The sequence below is a fragment of the Porites lutea genome, chromosome 11 (genome assembly GCF_958299795.1).
Source record: "Porites lutea chromosome 11, jaPorLute2.1, whole genome shotgun sequence".
Taxonomy (NCBI): Eukaryota; Metazoa; Cnidaria; class Anthozoa; order Scleractinia; family Poritidae; genus Porites; species Porites lutea.
This window is the reverse complement of record NC_133211.1, coordinates 9,767,980-9,786,220: the sequence shown is the minus strand read 5'-3', so window position 1 is coordinate 9,786,220 and position 18,241 is coordinate 9,767,980. Positions and strand designations below refer to the sequence as shown.

The 18,241-nt window shown below is 40.1% G+C and overlaps 2 protein-coding genes across 2 annotated transcripts; one reads left to right on the top strand and one right to left on the bottom strand.

The window, feature by feature from the left end:
- Nucleotides 1-17,957, top strand: LOC140952677 (putative aldolase class 2 protein CC_1201). Its single transcript, XM_073402119.1, has 5 exons — nucleotides 1-124; nucleotides 13,606-13,937; nucleotides 15,399-15,561; nucleotides 16,123-16,367; nucleotides 17,652-17,957. The coding sequence occupies exons 2-5, from the start codon at nucleotides 13,620-13,622 to the stop codon at nucleotides 17,823-17,825; spliced, it is 900 nt and encodes a 299-aa protein (XP_073258220.1). The 5' UTR covers nucleotides 1-124; nucleotides 13,606-13,619; the 3' UTR covers nucleotides 17,826-17,957.
- Nucleotides 4,849-13,253, bottom strand: LOC140952676 (uncharacterized). The gene is made up of 3 exons (XM_073402117.1): nucleotides 12,908-13,253; nucleotides 12,625-12,773; nucleotides 4,849-5,906 (listed from the first exon to the last, which is right to left on the bottom strand). The coding sequence occupies exons 1-3, from the start codon at nucleotides 13,071-13,073 to the stop codon at nucleotides 5,193-5,195; spliced, it is 1,029 nt and encodes a 342-aa protein (XP_073258218.1). The 5' UTR covers nucleotides 13,074-13,253; the 3' UTR covers nucleotides 4,849-5,192.
- Nucleotides 17,958-18,241: the final 284 nt, after the last annotated feature.

Here is an 18,241-nt window from a genome sequence, read left to right as displayed (position 1 = left end):
CCCGGCATTACCTGCCGTATGACCGGTGAAGCTGGTTTGGCGTGTTATGTAAGTATTTTCTCCGAATGCATAGTGAACTGCATCCAAACAAACTCGCCAAATCAATACAAGGGGTCAGTACAAGGTAAGTTTCTTTTCTCTCAGTGTGTCCAGAGTGTTGTGTAAATACATCTTAAAGACCTTATTCACAGCATCTTTAGTGAACATAAAGAAAAGGACGATTTCTCTCAGGGATCAGGGTACTGGCCCGGTTCAAACGTCGAACTTTACATGTGCCGAACCTAATACATATTTAAGTCGACTCAAACTATTGAGTTCGACTGTTGATTCAGACGGTCGAACTTTACATGTGCCGAACCTAATACGTGGCGAAAAGAAACATCATCCTTACTGCCTAAAATAGGGAAATAAACTGGAAAAAAGTAAGCCTAGAAATTCTTGTTTTGATTTTAGTGTGATATGTGTTCTGTTATGGCAAGGAGACAGCTGAGGAGATAGTGATCGTGATATTTGGACAAAATAAAGTGACGCCATAAATGTTAAAATACAGTACTATTTCTTTATGGATCAAGAAAAGCAACTTTTAGAAGACCGTTTTAAGCTGTCCGGTTTCAGTCTAAAAATCTACAACGTGAATGCTGGTAACCCTCGTTACGCTTCTGTTAACCTGAGATCAGGCGTTATTTTTTATTTACTTCCTTGCTTCTTTGGCCGATTACAGAGCATGATCGCAGGCTACGCTTCTGTGAGCTCTGCCCTCCACCAAATAGCCAATCAGAAGCGCGATTATATTGAAAAATACGTTAACATAATTTATGCATTAGGTTCGGCACATGTGAAGTTCGACGTATGAATCGAAGTCGATCTTTTGCCGTTCTATTCCCGGGATTCTATTCGACAAGCTGGTTTGTAAGCCTTACGTGAGTCGCCATCCTTACGCGTTGAAATGAAAGCACACACATCACATGTGGCACTGTTCCTTTTTCACGAGAAAAAAAGGAAATAAACTCTCGCATTCTAGCAGGAAGTTCGCCTTTAGTGAGAGTCGTTCGCGTCAATTGTCTCCCGGAGCGTATAAAACAAACCAACTACGCGACTGACAAGCGACGCGAACGACTTCGTATTAAAACGCTAACCATGCAAGAGAGAAACCTCTGTAGGGTACATTACAAGTAGAACACTCAGATGTTGACGATTAAGCACGAAGAAGCCCTTAGAAACGGGCAAATATGACCATTCATGCCGGCATGAATAAACATTTCTGCCAGCGACTTATTATTTGGCATATAGTTCCCACCCTTATTATTATTATTTGTAATAACCAGTTTGCGTACAGAACAGGAGGCAGTTGTACAAACGCGCTTCTTAAAATGCAGCGTGAGCTTCTCCAAGCTTTAGATAGCAACGATAACCGAGCAGTCAGGCTGTTTACGATCAATAGCCTTTGACAGAGTCAAGCACAACTTATTAATAGAGAAACAAACACAGAGCCCTTTAAACCCATACATTGTCAACTGACCCTCAACTGGTACGTCAGCTTCTTGAAGACACTTCTGTTCTTGTGACTGAGCGTAAGAATAGTGTAGATGAATCACAAATCGCACTAAATGCATTTTTAGAGTGGACAGAGGTTAATGGTCAGGGGCGGCCCGGCGTCACTTTTCGGAAAATATCCGTTCGGAAGACGATTTGAGATCTAGAATTTTCGAAACATTTGTTGTAAAATTTCTTGCTTGCCTGCCTCTCCTAGGATTTTCAAACATCTACAAAATGGTATAATTGCCCGTTTTTAACGGATTTTTACCCTAAAAAGGTCACCTAGAATGTTAAGGAGCCTTTTTCAGGCTGAAATCTTCGAAAAGGTAAGTTTGGATCCCATAATTTTCGGATCACTAGACTTTCAGTTTGGAAATCCGAACTGGGAACAGATGAAAAACTTTTAGGGGATAAAAATATGCCCATATCTACCGTTTAAATACTAAAATACGTTTAAACAATGCTATGTTTAAGTACCCCTGAATGGCATGAGCTGTAACACAAGCAAATGCAAAGAACTCTGTATGTCTAAAAAGGTGTCACACCTAACTTTCCCCCACTATGCGGCATAGAACAGAGTGACAGTCTTACTCTATCAGGTGTCACATTACAAAACGCCTGTAAGTTTTTATCTCATGTCAAGGGAAAGCTTCGGGAAGCAAACAAGTGTTTGTACATTTTGAGATCACTAAGAAAAGATGGATATACGCAGGTAGAGATAGATCACCTCTTTAAGGCTATTGTTCTGCCAAAGATCACATACGCACTTTCAGTCTAATGGAGAACAGCCAGGTAGATTTAAACACCGTACAATGCTTTTTAACAGGGTGCAATAAGCGACGTTACACTTCTGTGTTAATTAATATCTATGACCTTTATAGAAAAGTGTGACCGCAGGTTGTTTACCAAAATCAAGAACAATGTTAACCATCCATTATATGCCCTTTGGCCGAAAGTCAAAGAGTCACCCAAGAGGTTAAGATCACGAGCAAGTCAATTATCACGGATTAATAAAGAATTGGTACTTTTTAAAATAGAATAAGGTTTCAATTAATACAACTTAGCAATTTAACAATATAGATATCCAATGTTTTATCAGGAGTCTATCAGGTTGTTTCAGTAATAATTGTAAATGATCTGTGCGATTTTCATGATTTGTATACTTCAGTCTCTGTAACGTTTGTTATGTATTTTAACGGGCGAAATAAAGGCATTTATTTTATTTTTTTGGCGAGTTTTAGTTGTTCTCGTCTTTTATGTTCTAAAAAATACTTTGCAATGGCTTATGTCGCAATAAACCTCGCCAAACTGGTTCTGAAATGGCTTCAAAAGCTAAAAAAGAGTAAAGAAACGACGCTAGCTACAAGTTACTTTTCATATTAGATGTGTTTCAATAGAGAGATGTTCCGAATACAACCAGTACAGTCTACATATGCAAAGGCGGGTCACTTGCAATTTGACAATTGAAAAAGACAATTGATCAATCGGAGATCAAATCACTTTGCGACGTAACCTAACTTAACACATTATTACGAGAGCGTCAGGGAGGGGTGCCTGGGAGATACTCGATCCCACCCAGACATTCTTTTGGCTCGTCACGCAATCCCCCCCTCCCCACGAACGAAGATAGGAACGCGTGACGAAGCGCTTAGAACGTGTGTCTGCGTTGGACGCGTGACTAACCCCTACGAATTCTAGCCTGCCTTGCTGGCAGGCGTTCGAAGGGAAGGGAATTTGCGCTACCCCTCGCGCTTCCCACTCGCCCGGAATCCCCATCCCTTCTCTTTCAAACACTATCGCCATTTTGATCTGAGGCTCCGACCGCACGAATCCCTTGAGACATTTATGAAACTGCACATTTTTACCCGGATTCGCGTGAACAGGGCCTTAAACCACTCTGGAGAGCACTTTCGAAAAGACGAGGTTTGGAGGATGCACTCGGTAGCCTGCCAGGACGCTCTTGACCGGGACGTCTTTACTAGGGGGAGGATGGAAAAAGAAAGGCTTAAATGAAACCTTAATGCAGACGACTTCTTTCGGTTCGTCTGGTATGTCGATTGTGTACGTGCTTACAACAGATATTCCTACAATCCTTTAGCTTTAAGTCGCCAAAGCGCACTTCACATGTAAGGTATTGTGCGAGAGGCACTTAAAAAGGAAGGGGAAAATCGGATCTGTGGACGCACGAGAGCGTGAAGGGCGCACATGCCGCTCTCATCAGGCTGTGCGGGAATATGTTGCCCATGCGGGCTAAACGCTAGGCTAGCTACTCAGGCTAGCTACACCCTGTCAGGAGCTGCTTACCCTGTCTAGGATGGGACAAGACAATTACTAGGTCAGATAACATTAAATTATATACCACTTTCAGGGTAGAGGGACCAAAAACCATACCCTATCCTCAAGCACATCCCTGTACAGGCCATATAGGGGAGTTAAGCACCACCCCCCTACCCCCACTTCTGGGACTTATAGAAGCATCCGCACAAGCAGATCTCTTCCCTGTCAAATTCAAACCTAGTCTCCTTTGTAGCCTCTCTGACTGGAGTCATTCAATCTCCTCACCACCACACAAAGCATGACACTGGCCTGAGTGGCTGGGAAGGACACTTATTCTGACCACACTTTTCTAAACTCTAAACTCTAAACTCTAAACCCTGGTTTCAATGATAAAGCATCCTGACAAGGCTAGAAAAAAGGGTTGCTTTATCATTTCTGTTTAACTAGCCTGCGTAACAAGCATTTCCGCGCGAGTTCATCGAGAAAGTTGGGAACAGAGCAAAAAAAAATTGATTGGAAATGCTTGCTACGCAGGCTACTGTAAAACTAGTTGGCTATGTTGTGGTTCAATTTTCTCTTTTTTTGTTTAAATTTAATTTTCTTTTGTTTCAAACTCATTATCATACATTACCATACCCAAAAGCAAAAGAAAAGAAAATTTAATCCACAAGGCTAAATTAAACTACCCTGGGTACCAGAGGTTTTTTCTCGCGTGCGACAAAGAGCTTCGTCGGCCACAGGCCGACATGTCTTTGGCCATTCGAAGACACGGAAGACGAAGCCGTGAAGAAAACACGCGGGTCACTTATTAAGACTTGACCGAAACCGGAAACCACGCATGAAAAGCCTCTGGAACCCACGGTAAAATTAAACCACAACAGCTACACCCGATATTACAACACATAATATTTTATTTCCTTAGGTTCACCTGAGTCTGAGTTTTGTGGTTCTTTTTGAAAATCTTATTAGCTGTCCCACGCTGAAATGTGGACACTTTAGAGTGCAAGTTCTATCAAGGGTAAACATGACCAAAACTAAAGAAAACAAGCAATTTATTGTTCCCGTCCACAACCTGAACAAAGTCAATCATGTGTTTAAAGAACTCAGTTATTTCAACATGCACCAAACATTGCTTAATTCAAACAATAATATTTTGAAAACATCTATACTTCACCTGTACAATAGTTTAACGCAACAAATGTTTCACTTATTCCTTAAATATAAACGAGACACATAAGGTTAGTATTTTTGGCCAAACATGTTGTCATGGTTTTGTCCAGTGAATGTTCATGGACAAGAAAATTGTACAAAGTACACTGTACTTAATAGGAAGGAAAATATGCTATTGTGTTACTTGTTCCTGCCACATGTTTTTCTCATCACTGAGTATTTTCCGCTTTTCTTGTCTTCACTTTTTGACACACCTCTTCAACATGTTTGTCATGGGCCTCTGCCTTCTGTTGTATTTTCCTCAATTCTGCATTCCGCTTCTCCTCCATTTGTTCCTGCCTCTGTTTGAGTTTTTCTTCGTAACTCTTCTTTGTTTCCTCCACAAGTTTATCCATAAACTGTCGTGCTTGCTCTATCTTGGATGACTTGAGCCGCAATCGCTCCTGAAGTGCGCGGATCTGTGCCTGGCGCTTTTCTTCTGTTCTTTCCATCCTCTCCTGTAAATTTTCTTCAGCTTTCTTGGAATTCTTCTCAATGATCTCTTGCAAAGAGGCCAAGACCTCTTGAATACGCTTTTCATGAGCCTGCCATTGTTCTGTCTGAACCTTACGAAGTAGTTCAAGCTTCTCTTTGGTCACAGCTTCCTTGTGTTGAATCTTCTCCTCCAACTTCTTAGCATGTGAGACACTTATCTCCTGTAACTTGGCTTGCACTTCTCTGATGTGGTTATCCTTGGCATGAAGCCGATCAATTAGTGCTTGAATTTGAGCTTCCTTTTTCTCAATATGAGACTCCATATTTTGCTTGTACTTTTCTTCTGCTATTTTACTTTGCTTCTCCTCTGTTTGCTGCTTGTTTAGCTGAACTTGATTAACTCGCGCAATCTGTACCACTACCTTTGCAAGCATTTCACCCTCGATGCTCTAACAAGGAAAAAAAAGCAGAAAACAGTGTGTTTTGAGTAAATATCAAGGCAATTTGCTGTTTTTGCATAATGTATGCCTGTCACTGGGCATGGCAAAAAAACAAATTGGCACATCAGCACACATTAAACATAGGCACGTTAAACGTGCATGAGCTATTTTGAATGCTTCAGTGTAACTTTAATGCTTCAGTGTAACCTTACCAAGAGTGATGAATCTACCTTTTTCCTCCTAAATGTAGACTGGGTTTTCGTGCGAAATTGGGTATTGCTGTATATAAATGAAAACGCAAAACGCTCAGATGCGTCGATCCTCATGCTATGTATTCACTTTCCCCTGCCTTTCCCTGTTACATTTGGTGCAAGTTAAACAGATTATTAAAGTAAAATAAATATCTACTCACCAAACGTTGATTAGAAGGAAAACTCTAAGGTTTCCTCGGAGTTTCTTAAGCCAAAATGTGACTCATCGAATTCGAGCAGTTAGGAAATACCAGGATTCTTATCATTGTGGTAGATGGTTGCATCATCACAATTCACGAGGTTTTCACGTGCGATTCTACTCAGTGAAACAGTCCTTAACGCCAACAACTTATTTCTTCATGTTTTAAAAGCTATTGCTTCTTAAAAGACAAGAGCCTTTTTTAAGGCATTGGTTACAAAACGAAACAGGTCTTCATATGTTCAAGTTACTATGATTATTGTGAAAAGCCAATCTGCATGAGATGTACAGTCACACATCTGGCACGTGAAAGTGTTGGACTTTACCCCCTTTCGTTGTTCGTACGTGAGGGAATTCGAGTTATCACACGGTAATCTAGTAAACAGAATTATAAAAATAACTCATGCACACAATTTGCACGTGAAGATGTTGGTCTTTGGCCCTTTTACAAAACGCAAATTGTTTACTACAAAATTTTCTCAACGATTTTAAGAAATCACCTCGGCTTCATTACAACATCTGCAATTAAATTATGTTTCATGCCATGTCAAGGTTGATAGCCTAAAATTTATTAACGTCCAAGAAAATTATCAAACTGCCGAAATATATTTCTGCTCATATCATGTTACTCCACTCAATAAAATAGTATCTAATTATTGTGTCAACTAGCTTCTTCCAATTGTATTCCCTAACGCTATTGCTTCTACTTAAGTTACTCATCTTTACTAAAAAAAATACGTTTCAATAACTATAATGCTTAGTATGCAGGACGGATGTATCATGTTGTTCACTTATTATTATTTTTTTGTTTTGCCGGAACGAAAAAAAAAGGTCTGTTGAACTTTGTAAGCGAGAGAATAATATTTTTAAAGCTTGTTTACAGAATTAACAATACTCGGTACAGCTTAAAAAAAAAATAAGCTGCCTTTCAAACTTGTAAAACCACATTTTATAGGCAGCATGCTTTCAAATTAAAGTTCATATCTAAATATCAATTATTGCTTCACTGGAAGAGCTTTGAAAATATATGATCTTTTATACTCTACCTTGAAGCGGGGGAACACAACTCATAAATACGTGCGTTGTACCGTTCGCGATAGCCGAATCGGTCACAAATGTCTTGAAGCAGCATCCACACTAGAATATGAACCCTTAAACAGCTGCATCACTATTCACAGCGTTTGAATCATGAAGATATTTTATGTAATGCTTCCAAACACCTGTACCCGTAATAAAAGACGAAAAAATTGTGAAGGATCAAGATGGCGGTCTCAAAGTGCCCTTGTTCGACCTTTACCAATGCCATGTTTAAATAGATGCCAAGATCTCATTGGTTCCTAAGCATCAACTCATAGTACCTTCATCCTTATTGGCTCTTGCAACAAACATCCCAACATACAAAGCCACAAAGATACAAAGCCACAATGATACATACGCTCACACCACTGACATATGAGCTATTTTTTCAAAATAGCTCAAAAAGCCAATCTGCATGTGATGTACAGTCACACAGCTGGCACGTGAAAGTGTCGGACTTTGCCCCCTTTCGTCGTTCGTACGTGAGGGAATTCGAGTTATCACACAGTAATCTAGTAAACAGAATTGTAAAAATAACTCATGCACACAATTTGCATGTGAAGATGTTACAAAATTTTCTTAAACGATTTTAAGAAATCACCTCGGCTTTACTACAACATCTGCAGTTAAATTATGTTTCATGCAAGGTCAAGGTTGATAGCCTAACATTTATTAACTTCCAAGAAAATTATCAAACTGCCGAAATATATTTCTACTTATATCATGATTATTGTGTCAACTAGCTTCCTCCAATTTTATTCCCTAACGCCACTGTTTCTACTTAAGTTACGCATCTTTACTAAATAGAACGAAAAAGGTCGGTTGAACTTTGTAAGCGAGAGAATAATATTTTTAAAGCTTGTTTACAGGATTAACAATACTCGATACAGCTTTCAAAAAAATAAGCTGCCTTTTAAACTTCTAAAACCACATTTTATAGGGCGCATACTTTCGAATAAAAGTCTATATCTAAATATCAATTATTGCTTCACTGGAAGAGCTTTAAAAATATACGATCTTTTATACTCTACCTTGAAGCACGTGAAACACAACTCATAAATACGTGCGTTAATACCGTTAACGATAGCCGAATTCGGTCAGAAATGTCTTGAAGCAGCATCCACACTAGAATATGAACCCTTAAACAGCTGCATCACTGTACACAGCGTTTGAATAATGAAGATATTTAATATAAAGTTTCCAAACACCTGTAGCCGTAATAAAAGACGAAAAAATTGTGAAGAATAAAGATGGCGGTCTCAAAGTGCCCTTGTTCGACCTTTACCAATGTCATGTTTAAGTAGATGCTAAGATCTCATTGGTTCCTAAGCATCAACTAATAGTACCTTCAACCTTATTGGCTCTTGCAACAAACATCCGAACATACAAAGTTACAAAGCCACAAAGATACATACGCTCACACCACTGACATATGAGCTATTTTTTCAAAATAGCTCAATAAAATGAGGTTAATGGAAGGGAAAAGTTACTGAAAATTTCAGTGGGCAATGTTTCTACCCCAGTTGTCCCAGTGTCTTGGGAATGTGTATAACATAAGCGGTACGCATGTTTTTGAGTTCAATTTTCTCAGTATTTCATTACTTTTGTGTACAAGTGACATTTTGAAAGTTCTCCATGACATGTTGGGTGATAGGAGTTTTGATTTCCTATGACCCGTCGAGGGGAGCTCAAGTTGATGCTGCTGTAAACAAGGCTAATACAATTTAAGGCATTGTTTACAGAATATTTGGACTGACAAATCAAAAAGCATTTTCTATTTTGTACATAACTTTAGGCTAGCTATTCTTGAATATTGTGCACTACTTCGGATTTCAAGTGACAGCAATGATCGAATAGGGACAAAAATCAAAACCCATAAAATCCCTAGGGCTTCCAACAAAACCAAAAAAAATTCCTGGACCAAAAATTTAACCCCAAAAAATCCCATGCCAAATTTCCGAGCCTTAAAAATTTCTAGACGGCATTAAATGATATAACAGTCTGTTGTAAACAAGAAATTGAGTAACATTAGAAATTGCTTGAAGTATTTCTTCATGATACCATCTAAAGTTAACATACCCAGGCACCACCACAAATCTTCAAAAATCTCCAAGTTATTTTATACTCTGCGTCCTGCATCCCTGACGCATAAGAATCCCCAGAGATGCAAAAGAATATCCCGTAGAATATCCTGTTTGTGTGATTTCTGTGGCTGTTCTCATGGCTGTTGTTAAACAAATATGCTTATTTCTTCTAGTCTTTGTTGTGCTTTAAGATAGAAGGAGTAACAGGTGCGGATCCATATTGGTTTCCTGTTTTATGGAAATCGGTCAGATTTTTCATACCAAATATGTTTTAAATAAAAAACTTTCCAAGCTGAAATCCGGAAAATGGATTGTAAAAATGCTTCATCTCAGGAGAATGGAATTGGCCAACATCCTGTCTGAATGACTCAGGAAGCCAGAAAAGGGGACTTAGGGAGTTAAAATCAAAAAAATTTCCCAGGGGAGCATGCCCCCAGCCCCCTAGAAACTTTGGCACTTGTTTAAGAAATCGGTCAATATTTATCCTAGATTCATGCCTGCTACTACTATTTTTATTTCAGTAAACTGTAATACAGAGTTTTGGAGTCTGTCTTCAGATTAGCTGTGTGGTTACAAAAGACCCATGAGGGACCCAATTGTTCTGGACTGGGACCAGAAAAAAATCCTTTGATCGTGCCCATCAGTTGAAAATTATCCAGATTACCCCCTCTTCCCTGGGCATGACATCAGAGTCAACTGTACACATAATGCTGTAATCATAATGCTGTAGTCAGTGTTCTCCCTTAATTTTAGCTCAGCAGGTAATTAAGAAACCATTCCTGACCTGTAAGACAAAAGGTATGCCCCAGAGGCACGCTTTCCTGGGGAAAGGGGGGTGGGGGACATGGCCCTACCATCACTGCGAAAGCTTTAGGAGCAAAGTTCTCTGAAATGTCCTATCATTTCCTTATTACAAGACCTTACACAAACTGGGTTGTATAATTTTTAGATAGCACTTTAAAATGTTTGCTTCCGATAATTTTATTCTGTCTTAAATGTTCTCTTTCGATACTGCACGGCCCATATAAAGACTAGAAATAGTGTTCACTATAGCTGCCCCCGCTTTTGAATCCATGATTGTGAAGCATTTAAAAGTAAGCAGGTTCTCTGCTTCAAATTGCTACACTCGTTTACCGTCTTTAATATCTGGAAAACTATCATGTCCATCAAGGCTTTTACTTTCGAACATTCTTTCAACCAATTGACCTAAAAAGTATTTAAAGCCCTCACGACGAAGAATTTTACAACTGAAGCCTGCCTTTGCCACGACTTTCACTTAAGTAACAAAAGTTAAAGAAGTTGAACTTTCCAGGAAATCAAAACTGAATTCATATAGAAGATTTAAAAGGCTTACACAAAAAGATTATTATTGTTAATTTCTTATGGTACTGTTACCTCTTTGGCCTCACTTTTGATTGATTTCTACGGACAAAAATGACAGCATGGCCTGCTGTCACTTCATGATGAGTAATGAAATACAGCTGCAACAAAGGCACACGTCAATGTTGCTGCACAAATGAATTTATTGAGAGAAGCCCGCAAAAAAAATTGCTAGCCTGCATTGATTTGAAAGGTACAAGTCAGCATTTTTCAAATAAAGTACCCAGTGACAATAGCTGTGTATACCTGTATAATTTCCTTATTTTCATTGATTTTCTTGTGAGGATGGGATCGGATCACAACTTCTGTATTTTTTTAAAAACAACTTACAATTAACTTTCAAGCGGTTGCAGGCAGTGAGAAGTGCTGCTTCAAGCGGTAAATTTTACCAGTTACCGCCTGATAAGGAGAACACTGTCTAGTTAAAAGTAGTAAAAATAGATAATACAATGCATTAGAGTATCTTTTGATTGGATGTGCAAACAGAAATGCAACAGAGTAAATTTACTGATCTCCCCCAAAAAATTGTGATATCTTAAATGTTGAGAATGAAATGCAAAGTTGTATAGGTTAGAATGACAACACTAAGTGTGTCGCACAAACATCAGAAAAAAAAGCTGCACCATTATTGCATGAAAAAGCCAGGGGAAGGGTGGCTAACCAGGGTGTCAACAAAAAGTCCAGTACTCTGTTTTATTTGTTGCTCACACCGGTTCACTAATTCACTCATCAAGAATCTGTGCAATATCTTGAGTTTCATGGTTAAACAGTTTTTTGGCCGAAAGGCGAATCTGCTGTACATCAGCTTTTTTGTATTACCTCACAAAATTGTGACCATGGTCTGTCCATGATGTAATTCAAGATGGTGTTGATGAGACAGATTAAAACAACGAAAAATGCAAACTTGTTAAAGGTCAGCCCATAAGAAGAACCACAAAATACCTAAGATTAGGAGTTGTGCTGTAACGTCAAATGCCACAAAATGATAGCTTTGCCTTTAATCAGTCAATAGGCCTTAAGGAATGCCTATCATTTAGGCTCTAATGGGACTTAAACCACCATCATTACAACACAACAGGTACTAAAAAACTGACTGAGTTACCCAAGTTTCAAAGTCCAATCTCAGTTAACGCTTTTATGGTCGCACTTAAGAGTGAACTTATCCAAAATAATGTCACAAGCTTATTTCGTCATAAGGACTGTGGGTTCATCTTTGTACAGTGCATGAGACATGCAGATCTCCTTGCAATGTTTCTGATGATTTGAACAACACAATAAAAAACATTTTGCACAAAAGACGTTCGCTGTTCTGGTTTTTTTTTTTGGCATCAACCCCTTTCCCAGGCAAAATCTAAAGTGCACTTCATCAAGTACATAGGCATAGAACTCAAATGCACCCTTACACAAAATGTGCACCTGAGTGCATACTGTAGATGTGAACCCACCTAATATTTTCAGACTGTTCGGCAGGTCAAATTAAGCTCACCTCCCTAAAAAGGGGCCCACGAATATGAAAAATTATACGGCTTCGGCTAAATTTAACTTACGCTAAATGGCTTGATCGCTTGATCGAGTGGTACAGTAAAAAGGTTAGTATTTTTTACAATTCAGTTGCAAGCCAACGAAGAGGATTGGAAGATAAAAATTGTATCTACTTCAAGAGTAACCGCAGTTTGAGTTTAACTAGTTCTTGCCATTGATGTACGACAAATTTCATTACAATAATTCATTTTTACCTTTCTTCTTTCTTCAGCTGCTTTCATCCTTTCGTCCAATTGCTTCTTGTTTTCTTTTCCTCTTAGAGGAGTTAGGCGGGGTTTTCTAGCAGTTTCCACCTTGGGACTTAATATGACTTCGTAGGCGACACCAGCGCTGGTAGAATGTTCTTAAAAATATTAATTTAGTGATAAGTTTTTAAAAGCATATAAATAAGCGTTGAAATACTTCGAGAGTTCTTAAATATTTGTTCATAGGCAAAAAACTCGGTTTTTAAGCTCATTATCAATAAGCTTAACTTACCACGAGGCTCGGTAGCAGACGCCATTCTCATACGTTTAACAAAACTTCTTTGACATTCAAAGGAAGCAATTCCAGAGAAAGAACCAATGAGCGTGAGTAAAACTGGAAAATTGAAGGGAAATACAAAATACTTTGCAATAAAACCTCGACGTACACAGTACAACATCAGCCGCTTTTCCTGGTCGCGTGTTTCAAATTTCAGCCCGTTTCACGTGACCATTAATATGGCACTTGATTGGACACTTTTCCTCGAGGAAGGCGCGAAGCTCGCACTTTTATTCACTGCCCTCTCTGTAAGTATCTACAGAAGAATACAATTCTGGTGTCTATCACATTTATATCATGAAAGAACAGTTTCATGTAACCACAACGATTTGAAACTCTATTTTGCCGAGTCGATAATGATGCTGTTCATCCTTACGACTAGCACGACTCGACGCTGACTTTTCGGAGCGGACTCTCTCTCGACTACTAACAAACAAGATGCATTTTCCAGTCAACAGCTCTTTTTGTGGTGTCAACATTACTTTTCGTACAAGTTGTAAAACATATTTTTCCACTCGTAATTTTAAAACTGCATTTAGATATTTACAGGATCCACAGTTACTCATAGACTGTCCACATCCGAAACCTTGTGATGACTTTTTTTTAATTCACTCCAGTGCTGATGTAAACACAACCCTTTTTTGTCTTTTTAGATTGAGCGTACAATATGAGGGCCGCAGTAGCACGTCTTCCCCTCCAACCTTCTCGTTTCGTAAGTCGGCTCCTGAACACAGAATTCAGTCGAGACAAAGTCAGTTGTCTTCAAGCGCGAAGGCTTCACACAGTTTCTAAAACTGATGTTCTGGTAGAAGACGCAAAACGCGAAAACTGGCGGAGGCGTGTTGATTTAGCGGCGTGTTATCGTGGTTTTGAAAAGTTTGGATTGCACGAAGGAGTGTGTAATCATTTGAGTATGATGGCTCCAGCAGCGGATGGTAAAGGCCAAGTCATGTTACTCATCCCATATGGCTTGCATTGGAGTGAGGTAAATATGCTATAATTATATTTAAAATCCTAAGGAAGACTCCCATATGAAAGAGACAGGGATGCTCGTGGGAAAGTCAGAATTAATTAAACCCCTAACTTAGACTTCAAGTCGAGCTCAAAATTTTTCTCGAGCGCACTGCGTGAGATAGAAATTTTTAATGTCTTCGGTGACAAAGAGAGCGAGGGAGCGGGAGCTCTGGGGCCTACTACCAGAACCGGAAACGAGAAGCGAGGAACTTTGAGAAAGTCCACCCTTAACTAAAAGCAATATGGGCGTGGCTCAGGCTTTATTTGACCCCTAAAATAAGGAGCCCATACTCCACCATGAAGGCGTTTGTTTGTTTGTTTGTTTTGTATGTACATATTTCTTTACATTCAACGCTAAGACGGATGCCTTATTGGTAAAAATATTGGCTTTCCGTCCTCAACAACTTAATTGACAGCAAAATCTGCAATTTCTACCCCTAAGCGAGGCGAGGTGCATCCCCGTCATTGACATTTGGGAGTAAATTACATACTATTAACAGTTTTTTTTTTTTGGCCTGCAATTATAATTATTAAATGACGAACGATGGATTTCTGACAGTAGATAGTTACTTTTTTTTTTGGCCTGCAATTATGATTATTAGATGACGAAGGATGGATTTCTGACAGTAGATCAAAGCCGATGGAAATCAAGGGTTGGTCCTTTAATTGTTTTAGGAAGTCTTCTCGTCTGCAAATACGAGCGAACCTTCTGATAATTATTATCAAGTGTTGAAGTAATTATTCAGTGACGAAAAACAGGTTTTTCTCGGTTCGCTTTTGCATATCTGGTACACTTAGCCAATTAGAACACCACAAAGGCTTGATACAATTCGAATTGATGGGAGTAGCGCATAAAGTAGTGCACTACACTCACCCCGGAAGTAAATTGCAGATACACGAGACAACTCCGCCTTGCTGATGAGTTCTACCAAGGATGAGATTGCTGTCCGTAGCAGGATGCCATTGCTTTGCACATGCGCAAGGTACCGCCGGAGCATAGGTTTATTCCAGTGAGTGTCACTTACCTTAAGTGTTGCCCGAGTATCCAGCCTTCCCCGGGGATTAGTGAAGATGAGATTTTATAGCGCGGAGGAGGAGGTAGCCTGCTTCGCAGACCGTCTAAATCCCCGATATGGACAGTCTGCGCAACAGCTCTCAAAAGCTTGTTCTGGTATCCTGCAGGTTTGCAGGGATATCTGTGTGCATTTCTAATTGGCCTAATTTCTAACGCGCTTTGTGATTGGACATTTAATTTCCTTCCAGAGAAATCTGTCAATACTCCGCTCTGCAACCGCAACCTATCTAGGTCTCGAGTGACAAGTCCGGGGGGGGGGGGGGGCTGCCTCCCCTTTTTTGCTTTTCTCTCCCTCCAAACCCCTGATACTCAGGATCGGCCTTCAGTGTTTCTCTTGATAAGATATGCATTTTTTAGGTTCGCGCGTCGTCATTTGTGGGTTTGAACAAGAGAGGCCAAGTAGTTGAAGGAGATGGAAAGGCCGAGATTTCAGCAGCCACTATTCATCTAGGAGTTCACAACGCTCGGCCGGACGCAGTTTGTGTATTTCACCTTCATCCACCGTATTGTACTGCTATAGGTAAACATTTCCGCTGATTTTTATTTCAGTTACCGTAAGCGAGGTGTTATTTAAAGGAAGAGCGTAAGTTATTTGTTGAAGACCCTCAACGAATGGAAGCAGAGAGCGTCTATATAGAACATCATCTGCCGTATTGGGTATTGCGGACTTACCAAGAGCAAACAGCCATCTTTGTGAGAGAATATATCCCCAAAAAGGGCTGATAATGAAACACAAGTGTGAAGTCATATATAGGAGTTAAGGTTTGTGTATTCGTGCCACTTAGGCTGCTTCGGGTATTTAGAAAATCCACCATTAGAGCTCTCGTTCTTGTTTGGGGAGCTTTTAAGGTTGTCGAGCCTCAAAATGATAGAACGATGTGTTATTCGACTGATTTTTTGCTACCTCGTAGGAATAATCCTTCTTGAAACTTTTATCAGTCTCACTTAATCTAGCCCCCCACGCAGGTGTTTTTAGGGGAGCACGTATTTCCTCCTTCCCCACAAAGAAATACGAGCTCCCCTAAAATCGACTGCGTGGGAGGCTACACTTAACCATTCTTTTCGTAAATTTTAATTTCAGGAAGCTTAAAAAATCCTGAACTTAGAATGTGCCACCAGAATTCGTGCAGGTTTTACAACTGCATTGCCTATGACCGTGACTACAGCGGGCTCAGCCACGATGATGAAGAAGGCATGAGGACAGGCAGGCAGCTGGGAGACAAGTCGGTGCTGTTCATGTGTAATCACGGAGTACTTGTGGTCGCGGAAACTGCTGCCAAAGCATTTGATGACATTTACTATTTAGAGCGTGCTTGTATGACTCAGGTCAGATGTTGGTTATTACACAGCTTGCGTAACAGGCGCCTGAAGGAATATGTGCGCAAGAAAGAACGGGACGCGCGTGGAGGTCCCCCTCGCGCGCGCCCAGTTCTTTCTTGCTCCCGTATTGCTTACGCTAGATTTTACGTAGACCACGAGTACTTCTTTTGTGTTATTATTTTCACAGCGATGGTAGAGCAAGCCTGACACTTAAGCGCTCGTCGGCGTTCTCGTCAAGACGCGACAATACCTGCTATCTCTTTCCTTCACGCACCGAGATTTCTCGCTGAAGGCATTTTTTCGTTCTTGAATATTTTGCTCCGAACACCTCAACTACATATGGTCGTGTTATGGTTAACCTCCTAGGTGGCCAACTGTAGCTTGATCGGTTAAATTTGCCCCGAATCTAAAAAGTCGGTCGTCTTTTCCGTTAATGCAATTAAGACCCAATAGGGAAAAACGCCGTAACATTAGAGACATGCGTCTGTTAGACTGCAAAACAGTCGGTTTTTCCTCTCAAAATGAGCTTTTCAGGCACGAAGCGCCGGCGTGAGATTTTCGGGCGAAACACGCGAGCGTCACACTTCTTTAGTGAGTGCAAGGCGCAGCTTTCCTTACTCTCACACTCTGTTTTCACACTCGCTTCAGAAAGTTCGCTTGACCGCTCGCGCGTTCTTAGCCCGTGCAAAAATACAGGCTGTTTTGTAGTCTAAGGGCCTGCAAAATTGCATTTACTAAATACAAAATATCGTGTTTTTTTCCGGCATAAGTTTAGCTGTTGGCTTGTTAGGACTTGTGGGCAACGGTACGCTGGCTGAATATCCATGGGAAGATTAAGCCCTCTCCTTAGCCCTCCTCATGTAAAAAGGGGCGGGAGGGGGTGGGGAGGGATTCTATTAACTCTGTTACAGTAGTAGGGTAACCCTTCCAGAAGGTTTACACCACAATCATGTAGACAGGGCCACTTCGGAGAAAAATGAGAGATTGTCATCCCAATATAATCCTTGGTGGTCTACTGCCTAGTGACTAAATAAATAAATATATAAATAAAAAAGATTGCTACCAGTTGTTGTTGTAAAAATTGAAAATAAATGCTGGCCAAGTATTTCAAGTCACACACTTTCTACACAAACTGTGTAACTTTGTTGTTCAAGACTGCTACCAGTCTATGATGGTGTAACGTAGTAATAATATGTTATAAAATAATTACCGTCAAAAGAGAATGATGGGACATAATAGCTCGTTATTCTCTCTTATTCACTCATGCTGCCATCCATTTTATCTTCTTAGGTATTGGCTTTGTCGACTGGAGAGGCGTTGTTTGAGTTACCAGAAGAGTTAGTTTCTCAAGTGCACGAGCAGTTTCATAAGGAAAATGATGTTGCTAAAATGAACTTCAGCGGGGCCCATTTTGAGAGTGTTAAGAGAATTCTTGCAAAAGAGAATCCGGATTTTATGGAATGAATGTAAAATAAATACAATGGGGACTTCATCAGAATTCACGAATTCAAGAAGACGACTGTGAAGTTAATAGGCTATTCGTGGTAGGGCTGGAGAACTCTGTGAGCTGAGTTTTTTATGGTTTCTTTCGCTGCTTAGAGACTTGTCAGAAATTAGCAGGGGGGGAGGGGGGTGGAAACAGAGGGAGGGTCACAACTTTTTGAGACTGCAGAAAAGGGAGGGGTCGTGAAAAATGGGCCGTTAAAAGGGGGAGGGTCATGCAAATATGTGTCCGTGATCATGTAGAAGTTCACCCACAGAAGAAAAAAGAAGTTCTTTATTTTGTAAAAAAACACCTAGGAGAAATAGGAGAGTCGAGTGATCAGCTGTCAGAATCAGAGTTGGACTCAGCTTAATACTGTCATCTAAAATGCATGCAT

Coding starts and splice junctions, on each gene's coding strand:
- LOC140952676 (XM_073402117.1), bottom strand. CDS start 13,073: ATGTTGTACTGTGTACGTCGAGGTTTTATTGCAAAGTATTTTGTATTT. Junction 12,774..12,907: donor GTCTGCTACCGAGCCTCGTG/GTAAGTTAAGCT, acceptor AATATTTTTAAG/AACATTCTACCAGCGCTGGT. Junction 5,907..12,624: donor CAGCTGAAGAAAGAAGAAAG/GTAAAAATGAAT, acceptor TTTCCTTGTTAG/AGCATCGAGGGTGAAATGCT.
- LOC140952677 (XM_073402119.1), top strand. CDS start 13,620: ATGAGGGCCGCAGTAGCACGTCTTCCCCTCCAACCTTCTCGTTTCGTA. Junction 13,938..15,398: donor ATGGCTTGCATTGGAGTGAG/GTAAATATGCTA, acceptor TGCATTTTTTAG/GTTCGCGCGTCGTCATTTGT. Junction 15,562..16,122: donor ACCGTATTGTACTGCTATAG/GTAAACATTTCC, acceptor TTTTAATTTCAG/GAAGCTTAAAAAATCCTGAA.